The following is an 18,671-nucleotide window of genomic DNA, read 5'->3' as shown; positions in this document are numbered from 1 at the left end:
TACAGTTTTCTAGTACCACTTATGGTTTCAAAGATATGGACATTTGTTTGAACTGTAATGTGATAACTTCATTTTTAAAGGCTCAAGCCACACCCACTGGGAAATAAAAGTACATGCTCAAAAGAGCTGTACTGAAGGGAATGAATTAATAACATTAATAATATCAGAGCAAAAAATACAGATGCTCATACTTATGAACTGAAGTTAAAATATCTGACACATTTGCTTTAGCATTGTGATAAAATACTAACAAATAATCTGTTTTTAGGTATCAGAAGCATAGACTGTGGTGTGGGATGCTATCAGCAACCAGCACTTGGAATGCCACTATTACATCACCTTATAGAGAATCTACAACACTGTGTTTTACCTGCAAAGGGCTCAGAAAGCCTTCCTCTTACACCTGTGCCACAGCTTTACCCAGAGAATACCTGCAGCAAGAGCTATTGTTTTGGCACAGATTTAGCAGGACAGCAAAGTCCACTAATAAATCCAAGATCTTATACAGCAGAAAAACTATATAAATGCACAGAGTGCAGTAAGTGTTTTTCACAGAGCAGTCATCTAAAGTGCCACCAGGCCATTCACAAAGGGGAGAAACCATATAAATGCACTGAATGCAGCAAGTGTTTTTCATGGAGCACTAGTTTAATGCGGCATCAGGCCGTTCACACTGGGGAGAAACCATACAAGTGTCCCAAATGCAGTAAGTGTTTTTCACAGAATAGTCATCTGATTCGCCATCAGTCTGTTCACACGGGAGTAAAACCATATAAATGTAATGAATGCAGTAAGTGTTTTTTACAGAGATGTGATATGATACACCATCTAGCAATTCACACAGGACAGAAACCGTATAAATGTCCTGAATGCAGTATGTATTTTCACGACGTAGTCTTATGATGCGCCATCAGACTGTTCACACAGGGGAGAAACCATATAAATGTCCAGAATGCAGTAAGTCCTACGGAACAAAGAAAGGACTCCTGTACCATCAAGACACCCACACAGATGAAAAACCATATAAATGCACTGAATGCAGTAAGTGCTTTTCATGTGTTCGTAGTTTAAAGAGTCACCAGATCACCCACAAAGGGGAAAAAACATATAAATGTACTGAATGCAGTAAGTGCTTTTCACGTAGCAGTAATTTGATGCGCCATCTGGCCACTCACAATGCGGAAAAAACTTACAAATGTCCTGAATGCAGTAAGCGTTTTTCATATAGCAGTACACTGAAGTACCATCAGGCCCTACACAAAGCGGATAAAAATTCAAATGGGGATGTTCCAGGATGATTCTTTGTCTCTGCTTTTCTTTTGTCTTGTCCTTAACCCATCAAGCTATCCTCTTAACAGATTAGTCTAGGGTTATCATTTGTCTCTTAAAAGCAACTCCGTTTAAAGATTTCTCTACTTTTTGTGGACAACTTAAAATTAGCTCATCAGATGAGGAGCTGAAAGCACAAAACAACAGATTTTTGAAAAACAGTATATAGATCAAGAAACTTTGATCTCTTTGGAAAAAGAAGCCTCTGAGGAAGTGAGAAAATATAAACAACAAAACCTGGAGATATTTGAAAAATATAAAAAAGAAATATGGACATGGGAAAGAAAGAGAGATTTGATATGGTGCAATATTTATGCAAAGAAGAAAACCAAGTTAACTAATATACAGAAGGCAGTTTCAAAGATATTCGAAGAAAAATACAGGCAAAGGCATCCAGATAATGAAAATTTCACAATAAAAAGACTAAAAGCACAAAGATTTAATGTAGAAAAGAGGATTAGTAAAGCAGAAGTTAAATAGAAGTTGAAGTTATGGATTGCCTGTGAAGTGAAGTGAAGGATTTAATGTAGAAAGTCTAAAACAGACTACATCACAGCATGATGGAGTGAGTCCCCAGAATAAGGAAAGGCAAGAAAATCAGGAGACGTGACTGCGAAATATGGACAGGGGAAAGGAAAAGAGATTTAATATGGTGTCATATTTATGCAAAGGAGAAAGCAAAACTAATACAAAAAGAGCAGCACCAAAGATATTTGAAGAAAAATATAGGCAAAGGAATCCGGATATGAAAAACTTTAGAATACAAAAAAATAAGAAGACTAAGAGGAAAAGTAGAAAAAGAGATGAGTAATGGAGAAGTCAAAGAAATAGAAACTGAAGTAATGGAACAGCTGCAAAGAGAAGGATTCAGTGTAGAAAATCATATGCAGAAAGCACCAGAACAGGACAGAGCAATGGATATCCAAATTAAGGGGAAACCAGTGGAACAGAAAGCAACAAGTCAGGTGCCGTATCAAGATATTTTGGATCCTTCCACATGAAACCAGTATAAAAATTCACTTGAAGCTAGACAGGAAAGAAAGAAACAGGAAACTGTGGAAACTCTGATGCAGGCAATGTTAAGGAGTGATAGGCCAGTGAGTTCCTATATGACAGAACAACATAAGACACAGGATGAAATTGAAGAGAATGTGCCACAGGAAGATGCTGTAGAGCTTTCTATAGAATGCCCACAGGAAATGGAAAACAACGGATATGCCCTCTGTATGGAAAAAAAGGAGTTAAGAGAAGAGTTGCTTGATTTAATAGACAAGACAGATAATATCAAGATCAAGGAGAGAAACAGACTGCAGAAGGTTAATAAAACCCCAAAAGTCAGAAGCTTGATAAAACAAATAACACAGTAATTAGGGCTGTCCGTAGAGATCCATGCGATATAACAGAAGTAAATAGAATATATTACTGTGCTGCTAAATTAATAACTGATAAAGTTCTACCACAGGAACATAGGGTAGTAAGGGAAAAAAGGGGGGGGATGAATACCATCATGGAAATATTGAAGAGATAAAACTATAAAGCAGCTAAGACAAGAAGTGTCATTGTTAGAAGATTATAGAAGAGGCGACAGATCAACAAAAATAATAAGAAAGATGCATGTGAATAAAGCAATGTGCAGTATTAGAACAGACCAGGATCTATTATGCACTACTGGAAATAACAAACTAAAAATTTCAAAACAGGTGGAAAGACTCAGAGGATACAAAGATAAATATAAGGGAAAGCACAAAATAAGCAATTCATTGATGACCCAAAAAAGTTTTATAGAGAATTGGGAAGTAAGGTAAAAGGAATTGATAGACCGCCGAAAAAAGAGGAAGTAGATACATTTTGGAGAAGTATCTATGAAGATCCTGTGGAACATAACAAAGCTGCTAAATGGATAGAAGAAGTAAAAAAATGAATAAGAAGTTTAAAGGTACAGAATATGAAATGGGATGAAATAACAGCCCGAGGGATTGAAACAAAATTGAGAAAAACTCTAACTGGAAAAACCCAGGCCCAGATGCAGTACCTAACTTTTGGCTTAAAGTATTAACTTCTTTAAACAAGGATCTAGCCATGAGTAAGAACTATTTATATGCACACCCTGAACAGACACCGCACTGGTTAACACCAGGAAAAACAATGCTGTTACTTAAGAGTGAACCTGCAAGCTACCCTAAAAATTATAGACCAATAACTTGTCTTCCGACGACGTATAAACTATACATGGGAATGACGCAGACAGAGTTTATAGTCCTTTAGAAGAAAACTCAATTATGGCAGTAGAACAAAAGGACAATAAAAGTCATATGGAACAAAGGATCATTTGTTGTTAAATAAAGTTATAGTGGAGAACTGTAAGAAAGGGAACAATCTAAGTATGGCATGGATTGATTATAAAAAAAAACATTTGATAGTATCCCACATTCATGGATAAAAGAGTGCTTAAAAATGTATAAGGTATATCCTACACTGATTGATTACATCACAGTAACCATGAACCAGTGGCAGACCACTTTGCAATTAAGCCATGATAAAGGACAGATTATTATCCCAGGGATAAAAATCCAAAGGGGGATATTCCAGGGTGACTCCCTGTCACCGTTGCTATTTTGCCTTGCCATTAATCCATTAAGCTGTTTACTTAACAGCTTCATTAATCCATTAAACTGTTCACTTAATGACTTAGGTCATGGCTACAATTTGGCTTCTAGAAAACAACAAAATCTGGTGACTTCTCATTTTCTCTTTGTTGATGATTTAAAACTGTATAGCTCATTAGATGAGGAACTGAAAGCACAGCTGCAGGTTGTCAGAACTGTTTCAGATGATATTGGAATGTCATTTGGTCTTGAAAAATGTGCAAAAGCAACCTTTAAGAAAGGAAAATTGCAGCACCAAGAAAACATCAGTTTGGGACAAGAATGTGATATAAAAGAACTTGAGCAAGAGGGGGTGTATAAATACTTGGGAACTGATGAAGGATCAGCAATAAAACATGAACAAATGCAAATAAAACGCAATAAGGAATACTTTAGAAGACTTAAATTAATCCTGAAAACAGCATTGACACCTAGGAACAAAATCCAAGTTATAAATCAATTTGCTCTTCCTGTCCTAACTTATAGTTTTGGAGTGATTGACTGGCTCCAAAAAGTGTTGGATAGACTAGATATTAAATCAAGAAAGATGCTTCATACTCACCAAATGATTTATAAAAATCAGTGTATACCAAGTTTATATATTCCCCTTTCTGAAGGAGGGATGGGCCTCCTTGAAATTGATAACATGTATAGATCTGCAATTGTGTGACTCCACACATATCTACTAACCTCACAGGATCCAAATATAGTGAAAGTTTTGAAACATGAGGAGAATAAATCTAAGATGACATCTCTGCTTAATTTAGCAGAAGCATATCGACGTTAAGCAGGAATGGAAATCAAACCAGAAGTAGATAAAAACCAAGCAGCAACTGAATGTGCTAAAAAACAAAAGAAAGAATATAAGGTGGAGGACAAGGTGAGAAGGCAAGAAATGTGGTAAAAACATAAATATAGTTGCAAGTATAGAAAACTTCTGGAAGAGCCTCATGCTGATCAAGAACGAATGCATGAATGGTTAAGGAGAGGTGAATTTACATCAAGAAATGAAAGGTTAATATTGGCAGCCCACGATAGTGGGCTACATACACGCTGGTTTACCAAGTCCTTTGAACATGTAGGAGAAACAGACATCTGCAGGTTTTATGGAACTAAATTGGAAACAGTCACACACCTTATTGTTGGTTGCAACTCTCTAATGGCAGAGGGACTGTATACTGAAAGGCATAATAATGTGGAGAGATTGTTACACTGGAGATTGTGCAAACATTATGGTATCATAGTGGCTGAAAAACACTGGAAACATGAGCCATAGAGAATCATAGAAAATAATGACGTTTACATCACATGTGATCACCCAATACCAACAGTCCAAAAGATAGATGCTAGAAAACCGGATATAGTGGTCCAAGAAAAGAAGACAAAAATAACATTGATCATTGAAATCGCCACACGTAGTGACTAGAGTGTCTTGTGTACAGAGAGAGACAAAATCATAAAATACCTTATTCTGCAGGCAGAAATGAGAGCCATGTGGAAGAAAGATACCCAGACAGTTCCAATAGTAGTAGAAGCAACTGGTCTTATAAAAAAGAATTTACAATTGTATTTAGATATGTTACCAATTCATGTAACACCATATGAATTGCAGAAGGAGTCATTACTGGGCACATTTCGGGTGCTGCGAAGAGCACCTTTGGTTAACATCAGAGAGTGAAACAATACTAATTTCATGAACTTTAATCATACTTTGACTTGGGTATGGGGTCCATTCCTGTCGTGGTATTGGAAATCTAAAAGACTTGGAGAAATTAAAACGGAAAAAGCTTACAAATGTCCTGAATGCAGTAAGCATTTTTCATATAGCAGTACCATCAGGCCCTACACAAAGCTGATAAAAATTCAAAGGGGGATGTTCCAGGATGATTTTTTGTCACTGCTTCTCTTTTGTCTTGTCCTTAACCCATTAAGCTATCCTCTTAACAGATTAGTCTAGGGTTACAATTTGTCTCTTAAAAGCAACTTTGTTTAAAGATTTCTCCTCTACTTTTTGTGAACAACTTAAAATTGTGTAGCTCATCAGATGAGCTAAAAGCACAACTACAAATGTGTAAAACTTTCCCAGATAATGTAAGAATGACATTTGGTCTTGATAAATGTGCAAAAGCAATTTTTAAAATAGGAAAAATGGAGCATCAATAAATTATCAACACAGAAATTTGATGTAAAGGTACTTGATCAGGAGGGGGAGTGTGTACATATTTGGGAACAGATGAAGGATCAGCAGTAAAACATGAACAAATGAGAATAAAGTTCAGCAAGGCATATTTTAGAAGACTACAATTAATACTGAAATAACCCTAATTCTGAGCAACAAAATCCAAGGAATTTGCTCTTCCTGTTCTTACAGTTTAAAGGGGTATTGACTGGCTCCAAAGGGTACTGGAGCAGTTGGACAGGAAAACAAGAAGAATACTTCATACTTATGAAATAATATCTAAAAATCAGTGTATACCAATATTATATATTCCTCATTCTCATGGTGGTACAGACCTCCTCAAAATTCATTATGTGCATAGCTCTAGATCTGCAATTATAGGATTGCATACATATCAGCTGACTTCACCAGATCCAAACATAGTGAACGTTTTAAAACATGATGAGAACAGGTCTAAGATGACTTTGCTGCTTAGTTTAGTTGAAACATATTGGTGGCAAGCATGAATGGGAATCAAACCAGAAGTAGACAGAAATCAGGCAGCAACTGATTCTGGCAAAAAAAAAAAAAAAACATACAAAGATGGATCAGATGAGAAGGCAAGAAATATGGAAAAAGCATAAATATAGATGTAAGTACAGGAAACCTGGAACAAACTGATGTTGATCAAGATCTGACACAGGAATTTTTTAAGCAGAGGTGAACTTAAACCAAAAGATGAAAGGCTAATATTGGTGGCCCAGGCTAATGCACTATGTATACTTGGTTTACAGAGTCCACTGACCATGTGGGAGAAACGTACAGGTTCTGTAAAACAGAACTGGAAACAGTGATACATCTTGTTGCTGGGTGTGATACACTAATAGTTGAGGGCCAGTATACTGAAAGGCATAATAATGTGACAAGACTGTTGTATTGGGGATTGTGCAAACATTAGAGTATTGAAGTAGCTGAGAAGCAATGGATACATGAGCCACAAAGCATTATAGACAATGGCAGAGTTTATATCACATGGGATCACCCATTGCCAGCAGCTCAGAAACTAGATGCAAGAAAACCAGATATAATAGTCTATGAAGAGGAGAGAAAATTAGCATTGATCCTTGAAACTGCTACACTGAGTGATTACACTGTCTTCTGTACAGAGAGACACTAAGTTATAAAATACCAGGATTTGTAGGCAGAAATGAGGGCAATGTGGAAGACAGATACCCAGACAATTCCAGTAGCAGTAGGAGCGACGAGTCTCATAAAAAATAATTTACATTCTTATTTAGATGTGCTACAGGTACATATAACACCATAAGAATTACAGAGAGAGTCAATTCTGGACTCGTGGGTGCTATGAAGAGCACTTCTGGCTAACATCAAAGAGTGAAAGAATACTAATTTAATGAACTTTGAATCATACTTTGACTTAGGATCGGGGTCCATTCCTATCATGGTACTAGAAACCCAAAAGACTTGGAAAAATTAAACCGGGAAAAAGCATAAAAATATCCTGAATACAGTAAGTCTTTTTCATATAGCAGCAAGCTGAAGTACCACCAAGCCCTTCACAAAGGAAATATGTATGCAAAGGAGAAAGCCAAATTAATCAATACAAAAAAGCAGTCCCAAAGATACTTTAAGAGAAATACAGGCAAAGGCATCCCGATATGTAAAATTTCACAATACAAAAAATAAGATCACAAAAATGGAATGTAGAACAGAAGATTAGTAAAGTAGAAGTTAAAAAAAAATAGAAGCTAAAGTTATGGAATACCTGTGAAGAATTTAGTGTAGAAAATCTAACACAGACTACATCACAGCATGATCGAAAAACAAGTCCCCAAAGTAAGGAGAAATAGGAGGATCAGGAGACATCTGAAGAAGAAATGTGGACATGGGAAAGAAAAAGAGATTTAATATGGTGCAGTTTTTACGCAAAGAAAAATACAATCAATACTAAAAGAGTAGCAGCATCAAATATATTTGAAAAGAAACATAGGCAAATATCTAGATATGGAAAATTTTACAATACAAAAAAATAAGAAAACAAAGAGGGAAAAGAGGATTAGTAAAGAACAAGTTAAAGAAATAGAAACCAAGGTTATGTATTACCTGCGAAGTGAAGGCTTTAGTGTAGAAAATCTAACCCTGATAACATCACAGCAGGATAGGGCAATGGATACCCAAATTAAGGAGAAATCAGTGGACCGGGAAACATCTGATCAGTTGGAGGAACAGGAAATGGTAGCAATTCTGACACAGTCAGTGTTGTGGAGTGATAGGCCAGTGAGTTCCCATATTAAAGTGCAATGGATGACACAGGATGAAACTGAAGAGAATGTGGCACAGGAAGATGCTCTGGCATTTTCTGTAGAATGCCTGCAGGAGATGGAGAACAAAGAATGTGCCATCAGTTTAATACAAAATGATCTATGAGAAGAGTTGCTTGATTTAGTAGAGATGGACAGATATATTATGAAAAAGGAAAGAAATAGACTGCAGAAAGTCAATACAACTCAGAAAGTTAGCAGTTTGATAAAACTAATGAACAGAGTAATTAGGACTATTCATACAGATTCATGTGATATACTTTGCACCTAAATTAATAACAGATAAAGTGTTACCACAAAAATACAGAACAGTAAGGAAGAGGAGGGGAAAAATCAAATACCATCAAGAAGCATCATACAGAGAAAACTATAAAGGAATTAAGACAAGAAGTCTCACTGTTAGTAGAGTATAGAAGAGGGAAAAGATAAAAAACGCTCAGAAAAATAAACATGACAAGCAATGTGCGGTATCAGAACAGATCAATATCTATTGTGCACTATTGCAAATAAACTAAAAATATTAATACAGGCAGAAAACTTAGAAGATATGTAGAAAGTGCAAAATAAGCAATTTATTGATGCCTCAAAAATGTTTTATAGAGAACTGGAAAACAAGTCACAAGGAATTTAAACTCCACCAAAAAAAGAATAAATAGATACATTTTAGAGAAATATCTATGAAGATCCTGTGGAACATAAAAATGCTGAATGGATAGAAGTAAAAGAAAGAATAAGAAGTTAAATGTATAGGATATGAAATGGGATGAAGTAAAGTCCAGAGAGATTGAAACAAAGTTAAGAAAAGCTCCTAATTTGAAAACCCCATGTCCAAATGCAGTACCTAACTTCTGGCTAATAGTATTAACATTTTTACCTGAAGATTTAGCCATAAGTAAGAACTATTTATATGTGTACCCCGAACAGACACCAACCTGCTTAACAACGGAAAAACAATACTCCTACTTAAGAGTGAACCTGCAAGCAATCCTAAAATCTATAGACCAATAACTTCTCTTCTGCTGATGTATAAACTTTCCACTGAAATTGATGCAAAGTTTATAGTCATTTAGAAGAAAAGTCAGTCATGGCAATAGAACAAAAGGGTAACAAAAGAAAGTCATATGGAACAAAGGATCATTTGTTAAATAAAGTAATAATGGAGAACTGTAAAAGGGGGAAGAATCCAAGTATGGCATAGAAAGACTGCAAAAAAGCATTTGGCAGCATCCCATATTCATGGATAAGAGTGCTTAAAAATGTATAAGATACACCGTACTCTGATCGATTACATTACAGAGACCATGAAACAGTAGCAGACCACTTTTCAGATAAGCCATGACAAAGGACAAATTATTATTCCAGGGATAAAAATTCGAAGGGAGATATTTCAGTGTGACTCTTTGTCACCTTTTCTCTTTTGTCTTACCCTTAATCCATTAAGCTGTCTGCTTAACAGATTAGGACATGGGTACAATTTGGCTCCCAGAAAACAACAAAATGTAAAGACTTATCTTCTTTTTGCGGATGATTTAAAGGTGTATTGCTCACCAGATGAGGAACTGAAATTACAACTGCAAGTGGTCAGAACTTTTTCAGATGATATAAGAATGTCATTTGGTCTTGATAAATGTGCAAAAGCAACCTTTAAAGAAGGAAAGCTGCAGCACCCAGAAAACATCAGCCTGGGACAGGAATTTGATGTAAAAGAACTTGAGCAATAGGGAATGTATAAATATTTGGGAATTGATGAAGGATTAACAAAACATGAACAAATGCGAATAAAACTTAGTAAAGAATATTTTAGAAGACTGAAATTAAAACTGAAAATAGCACTGACATCTAGGAACAAAGTCCAAGCTATAAAACAATTTGCTTTTCCTGTCCTAACAACGTTTTGGAGTGACTGACTGGCCCCAAAAGGTGTTGGATTGGTTGGACAGGAAAACAAGAAGTGTGCTTTATGTTTATCAAATGAGTTATAAAAATCAGTGCATACCAAGACTGTATATTCCCCATTCTGAAGGAGGTCTGGGCCTCCTTGAAATTGATTACATGTATAGATCTGCAGTCGTAGGACTGCATACATATCTGCTGACCTCAAAAGACCCAAATGTAGTGAAAGTTTTAAACCATGAGGAGAATAAATGTAAGATGATTTCCCTGCTTAGTTTAGCAGAAGCATATCGTTGCCAAGTGGGAGTGTAAATCAAACCAGAAGTCGATAAACATCAGGCAGCAACTGAATGTGCCAAAAAACAAAACAAAGCATATAAAGTGAAGGATGAGATGAGAAGGCAAGAAATGTGGAAAATGCATAAATATAGTTGCAAGTATAAAAAATTCTTGGAACAATTTCATATTGATCAAGATCAAATGCAGGAATGGTTAAGGAGAGGTGAATTTAAGCAAAAAGATGAAATGTTAATAGTGGTGGCCCATGACAGTGGACTATGTACATGTTGGTTTACAAAGTCCATTGAACATGTGAGAGAAACAGACAAGTGTAAGTTTAGTAAAACAGAATTGGAAACAGTCACACATCTTGTTGTTTGATATCCTAATGGCAGAACAAGTGTATACTGAAAGGCATAATAATGTGACAAGACTGTTCCATTTTAGATTGTGCAAACATTATAATACTAAAGTAGCTGAAAAAACATTGGAAACTTGAGCCACAAAAAATTACAGAAAATGATGATGTTTATGTCACATGAAATCACCCATTACCAACAGTGCAAAAAATAGATGCGAGGAAACCAGATATAGTAGTCCATGAAAAGAAGACAAAAGTCTGATATAATTGAAATTGCTACACCCAGTGACTACAATCTCTTTTGTAAGGATAGAGACAGTCATAAAATAGCAGGATTTACAGGCAGAAATGAAGGCAATGTGGAAGAAGGGTACCCAGACAGTTCCAATAGAAGTAGGAGCAATGGATCTTATAGAAAAGAATTTACAAATTGCACTTAGTTGCTGATACATGTGTATGAATTGCAGGAAGAGTCCTTGCTGGGCACTTTTCAGATGCTTCGAAGACCACTTCTGACTAACATCAAAGATTGAAACTACTAATTTCTAAACTTCAACTAAATGAAGGAATGCTTCAGAAGATTAAAACTTATATTGAAAACTGTCTTGACATCTAGGAATAAAGTCCAAGCTATTAATCAGTTTGCTGTTCCTGTTCATACCTAATAGTTTTGGAGTGCTTGACTGGCTCTATAAAATATTGGTTCATCTGGACATTAAAACAAAAATGCTATATAAAAACAATGTATACCAAGATTATATTTTCCTCATTCTAAAAGAGGTATGGGCCTCCACATCCATAGTTCTGCAGTCATGGGGCTGAATACATATTTGTGACATTACTAGATCCAAGCATTGTGACTGTTTTAAAACATGAGAACAAGTATAAGAAGGAGAAAATCCACAAATATAGTTTCAAGCACAGAGATTTCTTAGAAAAACTTTTTGTTTACCAAGATTTGACACAGGAATGGTTAAGGAGTGGTGAAACCAAAGCTGAAAGGCTAATAATGGCAGCCCTGGAGACTGAACTAGTTATACTTTGGTTTACAAGGCCCATTTAAATGTTGGAGAAACGGACAAATGTAGGTACTGGAAACAGAATTGGAAACAGTTGTACATCTTGTTACTAGGTGTGATACACTCATGGAAGATGAGCTTGTATACTGAAAGGCACAATAATCTGGCGAGACTGTTGCATTGGGTATGTGTAGACTACAATATAGAAGAAGCTGCAAAGCACTGGCAATATGAACCACAAAATATTATAGAGAATGATGAAGTTTATATTACATGGGATCACCCATTCCCAACAGTTTAAAAAAATAGATGCAAGAAGGCAAAGATATAGTAGTCCAGGAAAAAAGACAAAACTAGAGTTTATCATTGAAATTGCTACACCCAGTGATTAGTATCTTGCATACAGAGAGACAAAAAGTATTATACCCATAATTTACAAGCAGAAATGAGAGAAATGTTGAAGAAAGTTATCTAGACAGTTCCAAGAGTAGGAGGGAACAGGTCTAATAAAAAGAATTTACAGTTGTACTTAAGTTATGCTACTAATATGTATTATCCATATGAATTACAGGAGGAAGCAATTCTGGGCACATTGCTACTGCTGAGAAGAGTACTGTTAGCTAACATCAAAGACTGAAACAATACTAATTTTGTGAACTCTAGTCATACCCTGACTTAGGAATGGGGTCCATTCCTGTCATAGTATTAGGAGTCCAAAACAGATGGAGAAATTAAACTTCAAGAAAAAGCATATACATGTGCTAAATGCTGTAAATGTTTTACACGATAAGGCCATTCATACAGGATTCCCAGGCAGTTTCAATAGCAATAGGAACAGTAACTTGTAATTGTACTTGAACCTGTTACCAATACATGTAACCCAATGTGAACTGCAGGAGGAGGAGGAAATTCTGTGTCCATTGTGGGTGCTGACAATTACACTCTTGGACAACATAAAAGACTGAAACAATACTCATTTCATGCACTTTAATTGTACCTTGACTTAGGAACTGGGTCCATTCCCACCATGGTGTTAGAAATTCATGTCATTTGGAGATATTTAAAAAAAGTGGACGAGAGAATTAGTGCATAAAACAATGGATATATATTGATTTGATCTGTGCAGATCCACAAGCCTTGGTGGTACCTGAATGTGGTGGGCCCTGTTTATTAAATCTCACCAAGAAAAAAATGAAATATGTACACAGTTATATATATAATGGGGAAAATAAGAATATAGTGAAGAGTTGCACTAATCCCAGGGGAAAAAGTGACCAACCCTCACAAAGTCACAAGGACAGAAGAACTAGTGTAAAGTCCTTTAAGGATGAGATGGCTGTTGACACAATGTTATGCCTGACCTAAGAGAAACTAAGCTAAGAGACCCCCACTGTGCCAGCAGAAAAGAAAGAAATAAAAAATCAGTAAGCAAAGCAAGAAGCTTGGAAACAGGAAGATGAAAAAGAAATCATATTTTGTTATTTTATTCAATAAACTTAGAATTTTATTTTACAAAGGGACTGTACTGCAAGAATAAGTGGGGGGACTAAAAAATCATTAAAATGGAAAAAACTGTCAAACATTACAGACATCAACCTACAATCATTAATTTCATGAATAATAGCAAAATGTTACGTAGACAAGAAAACACTGAGTAAATCAGAAAAAAGATGAACAAAGGAAGTAGTTAGAAAGAAAAGAAATAGACCACAAGTACTTGCAACCATAGAGAGGAATGGACTCAAATGAAGAAAAGAGACTGAATATGGTGCAGCAGACACAGAAAATAAGCCTAATTGGAAAAGTCGAAACTATTTGAATATACAAATAGGCAAAGGCACCCAAAAATGGTAAATGTTACGAATAAGAAAATAAAAACAGAATAGCAGCACAGAACAGATATGGTAAAAAGAAGCTGTGCAGTGATACAGGGAATGGAAAATTGTAAATGAAGTAATATATCAGCTAAGAAGTGAATGATTTGAATGGGAACTGCAGACATACATGCTACTTCAGAATGTTATGATGTTTCACAAACAGAATCGTAGGAAGTTTAGCCAGATAATCATATGAAAATGTAGATATGTCTACGCAGAAGCAGAAAGAGCATGAAACACAAACTGTAGGTGAAACTATTAACCATGAAGAGAATAATTTAAGGGAGGACCTGCTGGATTTGATAGAAATGCAGGCATACAATTATATATATATATATATATATATATATATATATATATATATATATATATATATATATATATATATAGAGAGAGAGAGAGGCTACCAAAAGTGAATAAGGCACAGAATGTTTAAAAAAAACTAATAAACCAAATGAATACAGTAAGTTAAACTATAAAGAGAGATGTGTATGATATTAACTGGAACTTGAAGAATATGTCCAGGTAATTTCTTTCTTAAGTTTATCCCTTTTTGTGTATGGTTTGTTGACAATGTGTTTTTTGTTTGGTCAGGCACTATGGAAACTTTACATGAATTTGCCAAGTACTTACATTCTACAACTAGTTTTCTGAGATTTACTCTGATGTCTTTTTTTACATCTATTGATTTCCTGGATGTGCATGTAATGATTACTGAAAATGGGATAACTACTAAATTATATAAGAAATAGTGTAGTAAGAATAAATGTTTACATTATTAACAGCATGCATCCGAAACATGTACACACTAATATCCTAAAAGGACAGTTCTACAAATATGCACATTTAAGTGCTGATGATGGCATTATGTATGAATCATTTAAGAACCTTAAAAGTGACTTTACATGTAGAGGCTAACATGATGTGAAGGTCGAGGCTGCCTGTGATGAGGTCCTCCAACACAGGACAGATGTTGCTAAACCTTAGTTCTCTGAGAGAGTAGTGAACAGTGAAAGAAAGATCTCTGATGAAGAGGCTCTGATTTAAGAATGAGCATGACTTATTCTATGGATGTTCAAACTATCTGCAATATTATTACGAAAAAATGGCAACTATTTGTATCTCATGATAGGTATAGGTCAGTACTTGGTAATGCACCTACATTTTGCTATAAGAGCAATAGATCATTAAGACAGTTGCTGTGTTATAAATCCACTAATAAGAAGGTTTCTGTCTCTGATAAATGTGGTATATTTCCATGTACAGACTGCAACATGTGCAAACATATTCATAGCAGTGATTCTTATGTACGTCCAATGAGAAAGAAGAGTTATGTCTCTCATTTTTATGCAAATTACAGAAGTCAATATCTAGTGTACAGTATTTGTCATTCTGTGTGAAATGTGAATCCTACTAGGTAGGTAAGATAAACAGATGTTTGAAAGACAGAATTATAGAACATTTAAATGACATCAGGAAGAATGATGTTCGTAATGCACTGCATAAACATGTTCTAGAGAATGATACCAGCCATACTTTTAAGTTTTTAGTTTTGGAATTACTTACACCTAGCAATAGAAAAGGTGATCTAAGGAATAAAACAGAATGTAAACAGATTAAGTCGATTCTAGAATTACATGCAGATGGTAGGAAGGGACTTAATGGAACTGTCCCTTTAAGACCAATTCTTAGATCATTTGAATTGGTGAGGCATCTGTGTTTAAAAGAAGAAATGGTTTATTTGTAACAATTTTTAGATCTGATGAAGCACCTGTTTAGAAAGGCATGAAAGTGTTCATCTGTGTTTTACCTTGCTTTTATGGTTTTCTTTTACTTTGAATGAAATCCATGATTTTATACGTCAACTGCCGTGGCTGACTGGTTGGATTTACTTCTATTTTTACCTTTTTTGCATCTAATCAGTCTTAATCTGAGATTACGACGTTTTCTTTATAAGAATGTAGCTTGTGCTGTACAGAGCTAGAAACAGAGACAAACCTAAAAACAGCTGTTTGTCTTGCAGGCTGCTGTATCTTATGGCTGATTGCTTATATATTGAAATTCAGAATAATGTAGCAAGTTTGCTACTCTAGAAATTATATAAAAGAAAAAACTGTAAAATAGTTTGGAATGCTATGTGATGCTTTATTAGAAAATAAAAAAAAAGGATTTAATAAAATCCATGTAGGCACTGTGTAGAGCCTACATGGAACGTATCCATGTATATCGCCACAGTTCCTCCTCGGCAACGCACCATGCATATTAATGATGGCGCATTGCTGAGGGAGAGCATAGGAACAGGGATACTGAATCAATGTAGGCAGAAGTGTAGAGGCTACCTGTGGTTGTGGATGCCTAGTCAGATGTTATGTACAGGGTGAGTCTACCTGCTACTGTTGAAATGCTGTGAATTGTTTTAAATGTGTGATATTTAATTTTTATGATTTTTGTTTCTCTCTGCATGTTTGCATAGCGTGGAGCACAACAATGCCAAGCTGTGCTCATATATAGATTGCTGATACCTGCTTCACATCTAAAAATAGAAACCGTATGTAATTAATTATCATAATTATTTTTTAGTTTTTTTTTACTTTAGAATTGCCATTAGTGCAGTGCTGTGCACCGCAAAGCCTAGCGGCACTTATACATATATATAGCTGACACCTCCCAGACATCTAAAAATAGAAACTGGATGTAATTATTTATTTATTGGTCTGATTAAGCGTGTTTGTGCAACGCTAACAGGTTACTGACTAGTATATGTGAAGGTATACTAGTTTTCATAATATCCAAGTAGCTAAATGGGTAGAGTTACAGCCTAATGTATAGTAGGTCTTGGGTTCAAGTCCATAGCAGGCAGAACATGTCTGTAATTTAATTTACTGTTTTTAAATAAATTTTGAAATATGGCACTGCTGTGCAGTGCTAAGTAGTGCTTAAACATGCTAACGGCTACTACAGTTTGTGAGGTGTTTAGCTTCATTAAAACCACGGTTGTGTGAGTTTTCACACTGCTCAGCTGGTTTGCGCACTGTTAAGCAACACAGCTCTTTTTTGAATATTCCTCAATGACATGTAAGGGTGGGAAAACAGCCTATATTAAGCACAACAGGAGGGAATTCTGCACCATTCCTTGCAGTCTAATCAACTGTTGATAAGGTAGGTGGTGCTGGTGAAGGTGCACACTTTCTGATGCAGAGATAGGGAGTTTAGGAATCCTGGATCTTTGTTGGGCTCCTGGTAAAGAAACATGAACCCAGGCTGATGCAGGGTGGTTTCCAGGGCTCAGAGTCTAAGGCGGAGGCCTTGGACCAGATGGCTAAGGAACTCACCAGTGCTGCTGGTATCCCCCACACAGGTGAACAGTGTAGCCACCATTATGATGACCTGAAGAGGAGAAAGAGGGGAACTTTTGACAGCTGGGTCCAAGAAGCAAGAGCTGGGAATGCACCACAATATGTAAGTATGTTTTCCACTGTCATACCAAAATGCAACATGAATGTCTGCAAAACTGGTATGCATAATGGTGTGCTTCTCTCCCAACAGCTGCAGCTGAGAGGTCTCACAATGTCGAGTCCCATGCTGGACACTTAGCCAGGTTGCACCGTGAGTGTGGTAAGTACAGATTTATTTTGCTAACTGTAGTGCAATAAGCAAGAAAGAATAAAGCATTTACTGTAATAAAGTATACACAAGAAAAACTGTACTGCAATAAATGGGCAAGTAGAACTGTAGTACAATAAATGAATAAACAATACCAATAATAACAGAAACCAAATGGTGTGTAGCAGAATTGTGTTGTCATAACTATTGCAGTAGAGCTAGCCTCTCAATTGTACAGATTTTTCCCTCATATCTTTGGTGTGTTCCTCCTAAAATCTGTACTTTTCTGGCAAATAGCTGAGGATTGAAGTCATTAAATAATGACAAACATTTGTGTTTAAGACTCCATATCCATCAGAAAATTCATGTGAATGCAAAACCTATTATTCTATCAACTTTTTAAGTTTGTAAGAGCAATATTTAAAATCTGCCCCTTTTTGTCCCTCCATCATTTTAGGCTTTGTCCAGATTTTTTTGCTCTAAGAGGTTGAGAGGTATGTGCATTGCCCGTCTATGGTAAGGTTGCTGCAGTCAAGTGTAACTTGTAGCATAGGTCAGTATGGGCCAAGAAATAAGAAATGCAGTTACACAACTACACAGAACAGTTTCACATAATGTGGACTTGTATAACTACCAAGGTGTTCTGTAAGTGGATATGGTAATTCATTGCATTCCAGGTAATCATTTCTCTGGTAATTCTGTGACAGACAGATTGCAGAGTTTTAATTACATTACAAGAAATGATGACACTTGAGAGGCACGTTTGTGTACAGTACATAAATTAGACAGCCGGCATTCCTTAGTTGGCAGGCATGGGAATATAACCCAATAGCTGTGACTGCAGGGGAAATCTGCAAATACTGTAATAATTGACTGCAGCAACTTAGTACAGACATGCAAGGAATATAGCCGTACTGAACATATTAAAACAGAAAGTGTCCCATGTTGGGTGCCTAGCCAGGTTGCACTGTGAGTGTGACAGACAAAACAGAAAGTAATTGGTATTGCTGTTAAATTTCGGTGAAGTCCACACACAATATCTTCTCATAACATGGGCTACCTCACCCATATACCTTTTGTTCCTGGGGTAGGAAAAAATGAGAGCATTATGCGACTGATAATGGCCTGGAGACAACCTTGAATGATACTATGAGTTGAACAAAAT

General features: G+C 35.9%; 1 protein-coding gene across 1 annotated transcript in view; it reads left to right on the top strand.

Annotated features, from left to right (window-relative positions):
• The window catches only part of LOC122792381 (zinc finger protein 99-like), a 369,449-nt gene extending 367,948 nt beyond the window's left edge, over positions 1–1,501 (top strand). Inside the window, 2 exon segments of the mRNA XM_044060167.1 lie at positions 269–874; positions 877–1,501. Coding sequence (XP_043916102.1) covers positions 269–874; positions 877–1,298 — 1,028 coding nt within the window. The 3' untranslated portion in view covers positions 1,299–1,501.
• Positions 1,502–18,671: the final 17,170 nt, after the last annotated feature.

The sequence above is a fragment of the Protopterus annectens genome, chromosome 1.part2, assembly GCF_019279795.1.
Source record: "Protopterus annectens isolate FY-2018-M chromosome 1.part2, PAN1.0, whole genome shotgun sequence".
NCBI lineage: Eukaryota > Metazoa > Chordata > Ceratodontiformes > Protopteridae > Protopterus > Protopterus annectens.
Note: the sequence above shows the minus strand (reverse complement) of the source record. Positions and strands in the feature narration are given on the sequence as shown.